The 14,933-nt window shown below is 26.6% G+C and overlaps 1 protein-coding gene across 1 annotated transcript in view; it reads right to left on the bottom strand.

Annotated features, from left to right (window-relative positions):
- The window catches only part of LOC111038738 (zwei Ig domain protein zig-8-like), a 244,701-nt gene that overhangs the window by 127,277 nt on the left and 102,491 nt on the right, over positions 1 to 14,933 (bottom strand). Inside the window, exon 4 of the mRNA XM_022321969.1 lies at positions 14,162 to 14,179. Within this exon, the coding sequence (XP_022177661.1) occupies positions 14,162 to 14,179 (18 nt within the window). The remainder of the gene's footprint in view (positions 1 to 14,161; positions 14,180 to 14,933) is intronic.

Raw genomic sequence — 14,933 nt, 5'->3', positions numbered from 1 at the left:
AATGTAACTTCTAACTGTATAATATAAAGTGTAAGTTTTTATGTACATTAAAAAATGCAACATTTACTGTGTGACAAGCTTAGGAGAAATTGAATGGAATAGCTTTAACAAAACGTTTAAAGATTTTTTTTTAAACATGAATTTATATAAAATACATATTTTTTTTATGTATATTTTAAATAATAAGTAGATTTTATAACTCATAATACTTATATGAGTATGATTTAAAGTTAAACATTTTGGCGAGTGTACCGCAGTACCGTTTATAATATATTTTGATGTTGTTATAATTATATTAAAAATACTCTGATATAAGTTAATATTATTATATCATTGTGAAGTTACTGGTAAATATTTTGATCACATGGCAATTTAAAAATAAAACAAAAATAATAATAAATCAACTGATAAACAACTAGTTTTCTTACACATGGAAATCTCTTGAAAAGTTCACCCCTAATATCATAATTCATTGCTGACATAATATCTCAAGACAAAAACAGACAAAAAGTACACCTTGTCAATGGTTAATAGCATTATACGTTATATTGCGGAAATTTTTTAGCTGTATTAGTTAATTTTGGGAGATATTGTTTTAATACCCTATGGTATAATGCTCACTTAAGCTATTTGTGCAGAAAATAAATTATGTAAAATGCTCTCTTTGAGCATAGTTTAGGGATGTATAACGACAAAATGCATAATATAAAAATAATTTTTTTTTGTATTTAGAACAGCAACATTTTTTTATTTATATCTAGTTATTAGAACTCCACAATTATGATTACACATCAAGGCAGGCCTCACAATTACATTAATTAAATATAGATTTGATAAATAAATCATAAATGAGAGAATTTTTGAATATTTTCCCAACAATTTGTGTACAAATTGCATTATTAAGTACAATTTAAAAATGATTTAAACACAATAAAATGTACATATTGTCGTTCTAGAATGATTTAATTTATGCTAGTCTTCTTTGTAAAATAAAAAAAAACGTTAAAATAATAATTAAAACACTGCAATAATAATTATGTATTATTGCAATTATCTTTGTAACAATAACAAACCCGATTTTATGCTTATAGAATATAGGTTGTTTTGATTGTATTGAGATAAAAAATAAAAATGACTTTATGTCGACCATAGGTACTTAGATATCAAGAATATGAACAACTGCTCTAAATGTCACAATTTACTATTCACAAAATATATTCATGACGATATTTAATTGTAATTCTGTTTCAACATATTTTCTTCTACACCTATAAATTATTCAGTCGTGATGTACGGCACAGAATACATAGACTTCTTGTTTTCTGTGCATTTAGACTTGGGCCTTGGCTGTAATTTATGTACTTTAGTAACGGCTGCACCACGAGAAAACATCTTTTATTCAAAACTACAAGACAGTTTGTTGGGTTTTGCAGAACTCGGGGGCTATAATAATGATCGATTTTTGCTATTGTTTAATGATAACACAATTAGTTAATTTAAAATTCCTTATATTTTGTTAAAATACTTTGTTTTGTTTTTTAATTAACGCGAATCTTCTGATTGCTCAATTATGGTGTTGGTTCCGTCACTCCAAATTAATATAACACATTTAAATGGAGCTGTTAATTATTTCAATAAATGTTTGGAAATCATTTGAAATGTCGATCATTTTATTTTTCCAATATTATATCCTAGTAAAATTGATTGTCCATAAGGTATTATTAAACTTTGTTTTTATACGAATTGTTGAATTCATATGATTTTACTTATAATTATATTAGTTTATCAATCGTAATAAAGACATGACATTCTCAGAAAATATAAACATATTACTATTATTATGAATATTGTTTATTGTTTAAACTATCGTAACACGGCACGATGGATAGGCAAAATGACTACACGACTGCTTTGGGAATGTATGCATTTTTAAAATACCTACCGAAAAATATATTTTGACGTTAAAAAATCAATACTAAAAATTATATTTTTATTAAAGAATTGACCATTGTTTGTGATTTCAATATCGCATGGTCGGGATTTGGGGTTGAGTGACTCAACAACGGATTGTCGTCATAACGTTGTACATGCAATTTTACGCTATAATTTTGAATAGGTATGCTGAGTGCTTTAGAGTACTTGGATCAATTTGCGTCCAAATAGGCCCATACGATTGAACTTGGTTAGGAATCGGATTCTGAACAGTCTGGTCAGGAGTTTTTTTTACGAGTATTCGAAAACAATTCCGAACTCGATGTACGCCATTCCGTGACCAAAGTAAGTACACATGTTGTGTGTGCAATGATCCGCCAACTTTAGAGAAGACCCAATCATTGTTGTGTTCATAAACGTGCTTATTTGCCTTGATTTATTCTATATTATACAACTATTTTTAAAAGATAATAGTGTTTTTGATTTGGAAGACTTTATGTTTCAACAAATCCGTTGATACACAACAATATTTATTCTTAAAATATCAAATGCTTAATAAATGCTGTTCGATGAATAGTGCATGATATAATTAATTCAGGTATATTTTTTAATATAAATAATTACCAGTATGAGATTAATACAAATTGGTAGTTGTTTTTTGAATTGTAAAATGTAGCAAATTCAAATTCAAAATTACGTTATTCGTCGCAATTACCGATCAGTATACAATATAATAACAGTAGTTTATCATAGTTAAGTATTTTTACTTGAATATATTTAGTTTTTTGTTCTAAAATCCAACATACATAAAATATAATAATATCATAATATCTGTATAATGTAAATAAATACTCTCTCCAACTTTAAAAAAAACTAATGACATCGTTAGAATACAAAATAAAACACAACATTATTATTATGATATCTAAAATAAAAACAAATAATTATTGATTTTTCTTTATAGTTTTTATTCTTTAAAATAAGTTTATGACTATAACACAATTCATCTATAATAAAAAAAAAAACAGTTGGGTTAACAATTCTTTCGAAAAACCAACAAAATCATAGGAATCAAATACCAGGTGATTGTTGCAAGTTCTCATTCGTCGTTCATCTTGCCATAAGACAATTATCATGAACTAAGCATTCAATTAGAAAACAATCATCTAAGTCGAATTTAGTTGGAACTGTAAAAACTTATTTTTTGGTCCAAAATAATTGTTCGCTTGCATTTTCCGAGGCATTTTCATCATACTTTAGAAATCTTCGAACAGCGTTTAACAGAATACCTGTTCAAAGTATCCACTTGATTCAATTTCTAACCAAACCCTAGGAATACATGAAACTTTTTCTGATTTTTCACAGACTAAAAGATGTTTGCCAAAAAACATCGTTGAAAAACCAATACGTATCTCACTTTCTAAGAACCGAAATAACTTACTTGGTCTAAATTTTTTTTCAATATCTTAACATATATTTTATATTACATAATATATTTACTCAAAAAAATGTGACCTTATGTTCATTAATACCAGTGATGTGACGATCACTTACATAATATATAGTTTAAATAATAATGTAGCACCATCATTTTCTTCTCATTGCACGTTACACAGCACTTAATCTATTCATATATTATTTTTTTCAAATCTTCAGCCTTATAATATAATTATTAATTACATATGTGTAGTGCTAAGATAATCATTACTACATCCTTCAATCCTTCGTCTTGTGACCAACGTCAATCAAGTCTGACGCCATGTGTTTATATTATTTTATTTTACGATTTTTTTTAGTCAAATTGATTGAATACAGGCTAATTGTCACCAATACCATGGAAGACTAAATCGTCATTTTGGATAACCAGCAAGCACCATCCAATCAAAATATTAACATCTAATAGTAGTAACGTTTGATAAGAATTTGTAATTCATGTATTATCAGACCATGTGCCAATTCGCGATAAAATATTAAACACCCCATAAGCACATATTTGCTTCTTTACCAATAATTGTTCTCCTTTTTACTCAAATCCAAGTATAATAATCAAATACAATATTTAAGATAATAGATACAAAAATATAATATGTCGACCTAAAGAATAGGTTCCATTTATTTGACGAGGAATATAGGTCATGAATCAGTTATGCCTTAACTGGTAGCCGGAAGGTTTCAAAATATCAAACTTCATTCAATCTTAATATGAACACTTAGATACCAATGATTAAGTGTGGTGGTTTCGAGTAGAGTGATCCAATGGATAGTGATTTTATCGGCACCAGTAAAACAACGGCTTCGTTGGCATATCGCCCAGATCGACACTTGAATGAATAAGCGCAACCAGACGACCGGAACACCCTAATGGACCGGTGTCTCCGTGTTCAATATTATCGTCAGCTCTTATCCAAAATTAACAATAGTTCACCGTTTAGTAATATTATTAACCGTTCCTGATGTGTGACGAGGGTATAGTATGGCTTTGATCTTGTGCCCGCTTCAAGTGCGTTTTATAATGTCCGGAAGTGAACTAAATTGTATGGACTATTAATTTGACTGATCCCGTACAAAATGATTTTTCAATAATCGCATTGAGATAGTTCCTAAGAAAAAAAAACACACGAGACGAACTATCACAAAACAATTATAAATAATTATTTTATGATCAAAGTGTACAGTTTTTGTAAGCTTTGCTGAATATAAAATTAAATGACATAGGTAATAGCTAAAGAATTTATCCAATAATTTTTACTTTATTATATTACTTAATTTACATTATTCAATTCTGAAATAATACAAAACAGCAAAGAATTTGGTTTTCTTTAAGTTCCAAATATTATAAATTGTATAAATGCAAAATTGCAAATTTCAAAAAACATTTTTTTAGAAATGCATGTAACTTGAATTATATGTCTGAATAATTTTAACGCATTAATAAGTATTATTCACTTTTAAATTTAAATTAGTTACCACCTTTTTAACACAGCTAAATTTTTTATTTTAAATATTTAAATTTTTCATTTTATATAAGTACATTTAATCCATATATTATAAATAACAAGATAAATTAGTATTTTTACTCCATATAAATATTAAATTGCCTACCTAGTGTGTAGTATATTATACAAACGTGGAATAGTTATTGTACTCTTTTAATAATAAAAATAGTTGTATGAAGCTTGAACATATTTCATGATGATTCATGAAACAAAATTCAAATTAGTATTATAATATCATTATAATATCAATAAAACATATGTTGTAAGTATTCTGAAACTGGAATAATTATTTAAATTAAGGTAACATTTTTATAATATGGTCTTGTATTGTTATTGTTAAGAATAGGTACTAGTAGCTTATATCGAGGAGCATCACAACAACCGCTAGCAATTGAAATAAAGTATACATAAATTCATCAGCCTTTCTGCTCTCATACTCTGTTTTGAACTTCTCAAGAGAAATCACAACTAAAACAAGAACCACCTAAGGGAATTTCTAAGTAGTGCTGATACAGTCTTACATCATTCTTTTATTATCAAAACTATTTTAGTTATCTAACAAGAAGATCAATGTATACCCTAAACCAAAAATGTTTGTCTTGGCATGCAATATAATATTAAATTAAAAGCATAAAATATATATTTGTTTATTTTTACTCAATTATAATTTATTAGTCATGTTCATACTTCAACTATGTTTAACAAATTTAATCGATCAAAATACGCTCATTATTAATTATAAGCACAAAACGATATATACGTATTATAGAAGATTTAGTTGAATATAATAGTATTTACAGAATATAATATGTAATAAAATGATTCAGTAATTTGAGCAATAATAAAAATATAGTTTGAAAAACTTGTAAAAATAAACTACTAAACACACAACATTTTCTTTTAGATTTTTATTATAACATTATTTTTATTGAAATAATTTTTAATATTATAAATTAATTAATAATTAAATAATTAATAAATCGCTCTAATTGTTTTTTTAAAAATTCCTTAATTTAGTGAACACTTGTTAAGATTCTTACAATAAGATTTATGAATAGTAATTAGTGATTATGTCATAATAATAAAGAGTTTTTGACTTCAATATAAATATTATTATGATATTTTAAGACTTAAGTAAAAACTATAAAAGTAAGTAAGATAATGGCACAATGAATATAAAAAAAAGCAGTAATGTATTTTAGATTCACTTGGAATTATTTAAAACATAAATACCTGTGGAATGTAATTCTCATAAAAAATGCATTTATCTAAATAACGTGTCATATAAATATTTGAATACATTTGTTAGAAGAAGCCTCGTAATATTCTTTTTTCAATTTCATGAAAAAAATGTTTAAAAGTCCATAACTCATGAGTATTTTTATTCGAAAACCAATAATCAACAAAAATTATGTGGGCAGTTAATGATACTAGTTTCATATTTTCAATAACCCTTAAAAAAAAAATAAACATATCACTATTGAATTTATTATGAGCATAGAATAATTAAGTGAGATTCATGTTGTTTGTAAATGTAAATATAAAAATATATTTTTTTCAATAATAATATTATGATATGTGTTATCAAATAATTCGGAAATTAGAAGTTTATTTATTTTATGTCTGCATATTATGTTTATACAACGTAACTAACTAAACTACAACCTAAACCTATGAGACTTTGTCCTTCACAGAATGCATGTTATATATTATAATGCTATCTAAAATTCGTATTAAATAACAACCCATCGATAATTTATATAGTTTGTTAAAGTTACTCGTGTGTATACAGTATGCATACTAATTCTGATTAGGGTCAAACAAGGCACAGTGTTAATGTGTAGATGAATGGCCTTGTAATGTATTTTCTCAATAAGAGGTAATTTAACGAAAACAACTGAAAAACAAACAATCAAAACAACAGACATAGTATAATGTAATTTTGTTCGTGTTAATGTTGTTTACATAATCCTTTAAACTAAAACGCTTTTTTATTTTAAATGGAAAATATTTCGTGGAAAAAAATTTGTTAATGGTTGAAAGCAGATGGACATTATTTCTGTATGGGAAAACAATTAACGAATACAGTGTTCAGTGAGGTGTGAAAAAAAAAGGAAATAAATTGAGTTTAAATATGAAAGTAAAACAGCTATCTCACTGATAAACCAAACACTAATTAATTTCAACAACCAAACGTAATTTAGGCTATAAAGTAAAAATATAAAATCAATAATTATTTACTTGGCGGTAGTTGCAACTTATATTATCAAGTTTATGACTTGAATTGTGTTTGATTTGTGATATTACATACTGTAAACTGTAATACATTATTGTTCTAAACTAATACCCATGTTATAATTTATGGACAAATATTAAATAATTCACAGAGAAAACATTTGACGTTATAAGTATTTGACCGTACGAATAGGAAATTATGGCAGAAAAATTATTTAAAAAAATGATTAATTTTCAATTTAAAATTATAAATAACAAAATTCGCGTTTCCTTGTAAAAATAAAGATTTATTTAGCTTAGCTATACACTCATTCACATGGATATTTTTTGTATAAAATGTTTTTTTTTTTGATTCTATCCACATTCATATAGTGGTGTTTATTAGAAGATGACAACACAACATAAAATGAATTAGAATACAAATACTAGATTAAAATGTATTTTAAAATTCAAAATATTATTATGTTTAGAAAATATTTAACTAATGTAGATTTGTTATCGGAGAATGAATTTTAATACGTAACTCAATTTTGTGGTAGTATGATATGATCTGATACATAAGAATTCATTTTTTTTTTTTTAAATAAAAATATTGTAATGATGAATATTAAAAAGAAAAATCTAATCAAAATTCAATTAGGTATATTTTATACAAGTAACAATCATGTTTATTGATATTAACATAATCAACGGTTGGAAAAAACTTTCAAACATTTTTGTTATATCAAGTTAATAGAAAAAAAAAATATTTTAAGATACATACTTGCATTTGATGAAAAACAGTATAATATTTTGTACTTACATCCAAAATTACGCTGTTTGCTATCACGTACAATTTCATTACTATTCTATTATATTATACTTTTGACGCCCACTATACAGGTTATTATTATTTTTTTTTCGTGCTTTTCATCGATGTTATCTCAAGATGTTTTTTCATCACACGTAGGTGGGAGCTTATTGCAGTAAGTCCACCTACACGTCATACACGCACAGTTCAGTACCTATAATATGTTATTGTATTATAATGTTATCAAGGAAATTCATAGAGAGTCTTTGAATATAGATCAAAACCGTTGTGTTTTATTTGTATACATATTAAAAATAAACATGAATAAGTGGACGAAGTTTTTCATTTTTAGACTATTTTGGATTATCCGTAGGTAATGTATGCAGACGAGGAATAACTGTATAATATCCCAGATACATAGCTTTTAACACGTAAAATGTTTAAAAATTATTATACCAGATTCTGATGACATATACTTATTATGTACACAACATATAAAGCACAAGTGTGAGAATAAAAAAATGCGCAAGCATATATTATATTAGTAGATTTAGGTGAGGCATTTTTGGTAGACGGATAGGATATGTGTGCGTAGGAGAATGAAGGAAGTGATGGAGGTGGGAAAAAGTAGAAGAAGCCTAGAATTCCCCTTCCTTTCCTCTCAGTGACAAATGCGATACCAGTTGACGACCGGCCGGTGGAGTAGTAAAGCACTGGCGCCAGGTGTGCCGTGAGTGGTCGGGTAGGTAACGCTTTTCCGTTAAGGGGTGTGTATGGGGCGCGGAGAGTGTAAGAAAAACGAGCTCAGGTTTTAAGTCACCCAGGAGAGATGTCGGTAATAAATAATAATAACCGAAATTTCGACCCAATGATATTCAACTTGTTTGGCTTTTGCGTAGAGTTGTGGTGACGATAGTGGGGTGCGGGCATAAGTCGAGAAAAAAAACATGATCGAGGTTTCGTTGACGACGAAAAGAAAAAACCTAATTTTTCAATACTCGAATCTCGAACCTTATCTTTTTATAAACGGCCAAAATATATAATATTCCGAATAACAGTAGAAATTTTTTTTTTTTTGATATCAAGATACCACTCTGAAAGTGATTTCTACGCACGGACGGATTCGTTTAGTCGAACATATAGAACTGTTGTTTGAGGGGTTCTTCCATTATCTACTTCTATTGTACGAAAGAATACAAGTAAAAGACGATTCAACACTGCCTCGTTGCTTTTGCAACGTTTATTCATAAATATTAATTTCCTTGTTCATCTATTGAATACAGAAATAAGATGATCTTAATCTAAGATAAATTAATCTATTAGGCGTGTCAATTATTATTGTCATCATAGGTATAACAATAGCTGGTATCATATTTATAAAATATTGTTAAACGAGTATGTCATCAGGAATAGTTTAGTCCTTTCGTTCTCGATTTAACACAATGTGTTTCATTTCAAAAATCATTTCCTAACCAGTGTTTATTTAGTCGACCCACAACATTTTATTTTTTTTCGCTATGTAAGCGTGATATTTTTAGTTATGCTCATATTAATTCAAGCTCATACTTTAAATGCCTTTATTTTTATATTTATATAAATATTTGAATACAATGTAATTACTTCGTCCTTCATTTTTTAAATAGGTAGATTGAATATTGATATCATGGAAATATTATTTAAAACTCAACTTAATAATATTATTTAACAAGACTCATATTATAATATGTATTTACATTTGTATACATTTATAATATTTTACAATAATTGTCATTTATATTAATTAACATTTACACATATTTACACGGTAAAATATAGTTTTAAAACTAAAATGAATATTTTTAGGTTTTGTCATAAAAATACATGTCCATATAATTAGGGTTACATATTATTACGTACCTATGTATTATATTTATTTTATAAATATATACAAGAAAGTGAAATAACTATGTTTTAATAATAAATTAACTATCTATACAGTAAACATGCGTCAACAATCATTTTGTTCATGATTTGAATACAAATGACGTACACAAATCTGATTATTATAATTCATAGAGAAGCGTATTCTGATAAACTGAAAGACTATTATAAGTCCTAAAGTATACGTTTTACTATTTTAAATAAATATTTAGAAGGTATAGCTTTTCATACATTTAATTAAATTTAAAATAATAACTTGAGTAAAGTACAGTATTCTTAATTATTCCTAAACTTGATCTCTACGACATACAATTTCCTTATACTACGTTACTTAACGCACAAAATATATTAACTTCTATAATCTATATACCTACTTAATCACATTGCGTTATAGAAACATCCTTACCATGATATTTGTCTACTTTATGATTTTATAATTTTGAATAAAGTTAATCATGATCTAATATAATACACAAGTTAATTTATTTCGTATAATTCATAGCTTATATATGAGTTAATCATAGTAGCTCAATGTGTATTTCAGTATAATTCACAACACACATGCTTGTCCAGTGTCAACACTCGTCGTCGTAATTTTTCAGCTTTTTAACAGTCAAAAATAAAATAATATAATAGTTATATGTTCATATCATTAGGTATTCCTGGTATTGGTAGAAAAACAAATTAGAATATATAAAAACAAAATGATTTAATGTAATTTTAAAAATATTTTTTTCTTTCTGTATAGTAAATAGTTAAGACGACTTTACATTTTTAAATGGCAAACTGATGGTATATAATTTGAATTTAAAATTCTCAAAGAGAATATTTAAACTTTATGGCTGATATTCATTAATCTAAATATTTTCTACTAATGGCTCATAAATAGTAATTATTTAAAATATTTATTGGTGGAATAAGTAAAAAAAATACTTAGTTCAAAAATGTACAAACAATTTATATACTTCTTTGCGTTTCTGCTGATTAAATATTATAATTATACCCTGAGTATTAAAAATATGTTTATAGGTTACATCAACATTTGAAGACAATTTGTATTTTAAAAATTTAATATTTAATACTATGTTAATATATTAAAACTTAGAGTTGATACCAATTTTTATAAAAAAAAATTTGATATAGTGAAAAAGCAGGTGTCAATATTTGTTAAAAATCAATACTGATATGATATTATATTTTTCAAATTAAAAGTTTTAAAGCAAGTTAAAATATTTTTCAAAAGTTAAGTTAAAAGAGAACTTTAATTGAAAATTAATTTAAAAAATATATATATTTAAGCATTCAATGATTAATATTGTATTATTTGTGTGGTATACAACTATATCGATTACAACCTTTTAATTTTTCAGTCAGTTTTTATATTTATTTTGAATTTTGAATTTTGTTTGTATATTATATATTAAGTAAATTTAATTATTTTAAGAACATTTAATATATATATATATTATATTTACATACATCAAATGTTTAATATGTATTTAGTATCATCAATAGTAAGGTTTAGAACAATTTCCTGGACCTGAGCCAGCATAACTTTTTGAAAATATCCTAGAATTAACTAAGTTCACAAACACTTTTAAAAACGAATAGCTATTGAATCAAATTAAATTTGCAGGTTTCGCCAACGAAAAAGTGACCAAAAAGATATTTCATGTATGCTTATTAATGACAAGTATTAATTTTAGAATATGAATTAGAATAATAGTAAACTATTAGTCGTGTATCTCTCATATATTACATTTTTTTTATTCGAGTTTTTTTTTAATTCATCTAAAAAATTTTATAAGTCGAATCTGTAACTACTATTGAGTATTATGAAAAATATTGAAGTTGTAATTCTGATTCTCGGTCAATCAGCTGATGAGATTGCGGAGATTGTGTACAAAGAAATATAGGCATTATAATATGCATAGTAATAATGAATTGATGTCGCTTTATAACTACTGAAATCTCACAGAGATCTATATATTTTTTAAATTTTGATTCATTTTGATAACCACGACCTATCAGCTTCATACAAACAACGTGTTATAATTATATGGCACGAGTAAAATAATGGCATACCCATGCATTGTACGCCTTTAATTACTGCTGTTATTTGGCTATGGACACGCCTATTATTGTGAACTCAGTGAGCTATTTTATACGACAGCTGATGTTTCGGGATAATAATAACAAATGTATGTGTATATACCTAGTACGTTATACCGAATTTATAGTTTCTCTGGGGTTCTCGCCTACCCCATACAATGTTCGAGCAACTGTCAGTGTTTCACACGATCCCGTCCACGGCATTTTTTCCACCGTATTCACGTTACTGATTCTTCGGATGAAAGTGTTCGTAAAAATTCGAAGATTATCCCTTATCCTATATCTGTTTAACGCGACGTAGCGGTGGTAGTGGAATAAAAATAATAAAAATACAAGTTGTGCAACGATCCTTGCATGGGTGGCCACTGGGAGAGCGTTTTGTATCCGAAAAGAAATTTCGTCTTAAACGGCACTTCCAGGCCAACGCTTTATTTAGAGTACTTCGCGACATGTAAATAATTAACAACGCTGCTCGGGGTATGGAAATGTGTACCTACTTACTAACACACATGTATATAAAGTGCCTGTTTATTAATGTGCTGGCCCTGTAAGTATGTTCGTCCAAAGACGACCCACTTTTTGGCAGTTTTTTACAGTTAACATAATCAATTCAACTTGTCCACACACATTATTCGTGAAGAAACGGATTTCGTCGGAATTTATCTCAACCATCACTGGTACGGTAAGGAAAACGGTCGTAAACCCCATGGCAATGAAGTTCATGCGTGCTGTAAGACCAAACAACTTACATTATTCGTTAAACTACATAATATTGTTACTATCATCGTATTAAATTATGCAGGGACTCGACGTTTTTGTGCAACACTCACTGCTGAGTCACATGGTTATCAATTTTTAATCATATATTTTATAAGTGCGTAGTAGTAAAGTACTTAGCGCCACATATCATAATTATTTTGTTCGTCATATTTGAACTAATTAATTAGTCTTGTAATAATTGCGTTTTCGCATACACTCGTACAAACACAGAGAACTTTTGGTATCTCGGAGACATACAGTTTTTTATCCTAAACATTTTATGTCTCTAAAAAGTATTAGACTAAACGGTGTGTCAAATGTATAATAAATAAATGAAAGTAGTTTAAAATTGTACTTTTTACTGCGTTATCCGTGCTTACATTATTAATTATCTGTGTTCATTACGATGAAAACAATGAAGACTTAAAATCTACTAAAATGCATATTTAAAAAAAAATATATGTGGTTGGCTCTTGGTATCTGCAATAACACAACAGTCAACAACACACTTGTGAAATAACACTATTTTATTTCAATGGTATTGTTAAGAAATGTATGACGTAAGTCATAACTACTATTTGATTGCTGTTTGTTTAGAAAATTTAAAAAATAAAATAAATACACTTCCATAATATTTTGTTTGTTTTTGGTGTATTTTGACTCGTAAAATAAAAATAAATCACAATTTTTTCTAGATAGTACTATAATAAACCTTATCTGTATTTTGTGACATTTTTTTTATGTACTTTACATCCTGTATAACTTATGCTAAAACAAAAATTATCACATATTCAATTGTGAATAACGAAGTATAAAATAAGATAAATATTCTCACTAAAAAAAAATGGAGATAAAATACATATCGTTCTATTTAAAATAAAAAAATTAATTCTGCTTCTACGAGTCATAAACGATGAAATACGGAAACATGTTTTGACAGCACGGTTTAACCACTATTACGTCGCATGGACCGAATCGTTACGAAATTATATTTTATACATTACATCGACTTAAAAAATGAACTGTTTTTTTTTTTTTATAAAAGTTTAAACAGACAATAAAAATATAACACTGACAATTTTGAAAATAATAATATAATGTAAATACTCAATTTTATTTCTAGTTAAATATTAAATGTTTATTGCATAATAAAGAAATTAAGTTTATAATTATTAATTAAAAATAATTTAACCATCCATTTGTATACACTGAAAATCACAAACTATGGACACTTATTAATTTATGTAAAATACCTACTTGTAACAGTTTACCTCTATTTTAATTTACGAAGCATTCAATTTTGTTTAATCTTTAATAATAAGGTCAAAAGTAAGCAACAGAGAATGCAATTTATTATTGTTAGTAAGCTTCATTTCTTTATGATAATAGCTTTAAAATAACATCCGTAGGTACTTACTTATTGCTGCCGTATTTCCTGAAATGAAAAAAAAAATTGTAAAAAAAATACAATCATAGTTATAATATAATCACTGAGAGCAATATAAAAATCACATGTATATATATTTACAATGTATTATTTAGAATATATTTGGAATAATATTTTAATATTTTACCAGTCGAAAATAAAAATAAAAAATAAAGTATAGTAGGTTGTGAATTACAAGTTATTTACTATTTACCAGTCAGGGTAAAATGGCATGTTTAAATAACATAATCAAATCAATTGTCTTTAAGCAGTGATGGTTTAAATTCCTAAATTCTAGCTAAGAGACAAATTAAAGACATTATTTTTTTATAAAATTAAAAAACTATTTATAATCTATAAGTAACCCATCCCCGAAACGAACCATAAACAAGTTGTATTACTATACCAGATATTTACCATTCATGTTTTTTCTTTGAAATCTGTTTTATCATATTTCAATTTAAAATGTATCATTAGAAAACCTTAAAAGTGTACGATAGCAAAAAACACCTCGATTTATCATTTGGGTTACTTTAGTTTACACAGACAGTGTGTCCTCCTAGTCTGTATAGTTTTTTATGGTTATCGCAGTTTGTATTGTTTATACATAGGTATATATAGGTGCCGTCTAATATTAACAATAAACAATACATTCTATCTGGAGCTACAGTTGTACACAGTATTCTGTCAACATTCGTCTTCCGATTCGTATACTCATTCGTTCTTTTTATCCACAATCAGTAAATATAATAAATATTATATT

This window comes from Myzus persicae, unplaced genomic scaffold, assembly GCF_001856785.1.
Source record: "Myzus persicae strain clone G006 unplaced genomic scaffold, MPER_G0061.0, whole genome shotgun sequence".
NCBI classification, from domain to species: domain Eukaryota; kingdom Metazoa; phylum Arthropoda; class Insecta; order Hemiptera; family Aphididae; genus Myzus; species Myzus persicae.
Note: the sequence above shows the minus strand (reverse complement) of the source record. Positions and strands in the feature narration are given on the sequence as shown.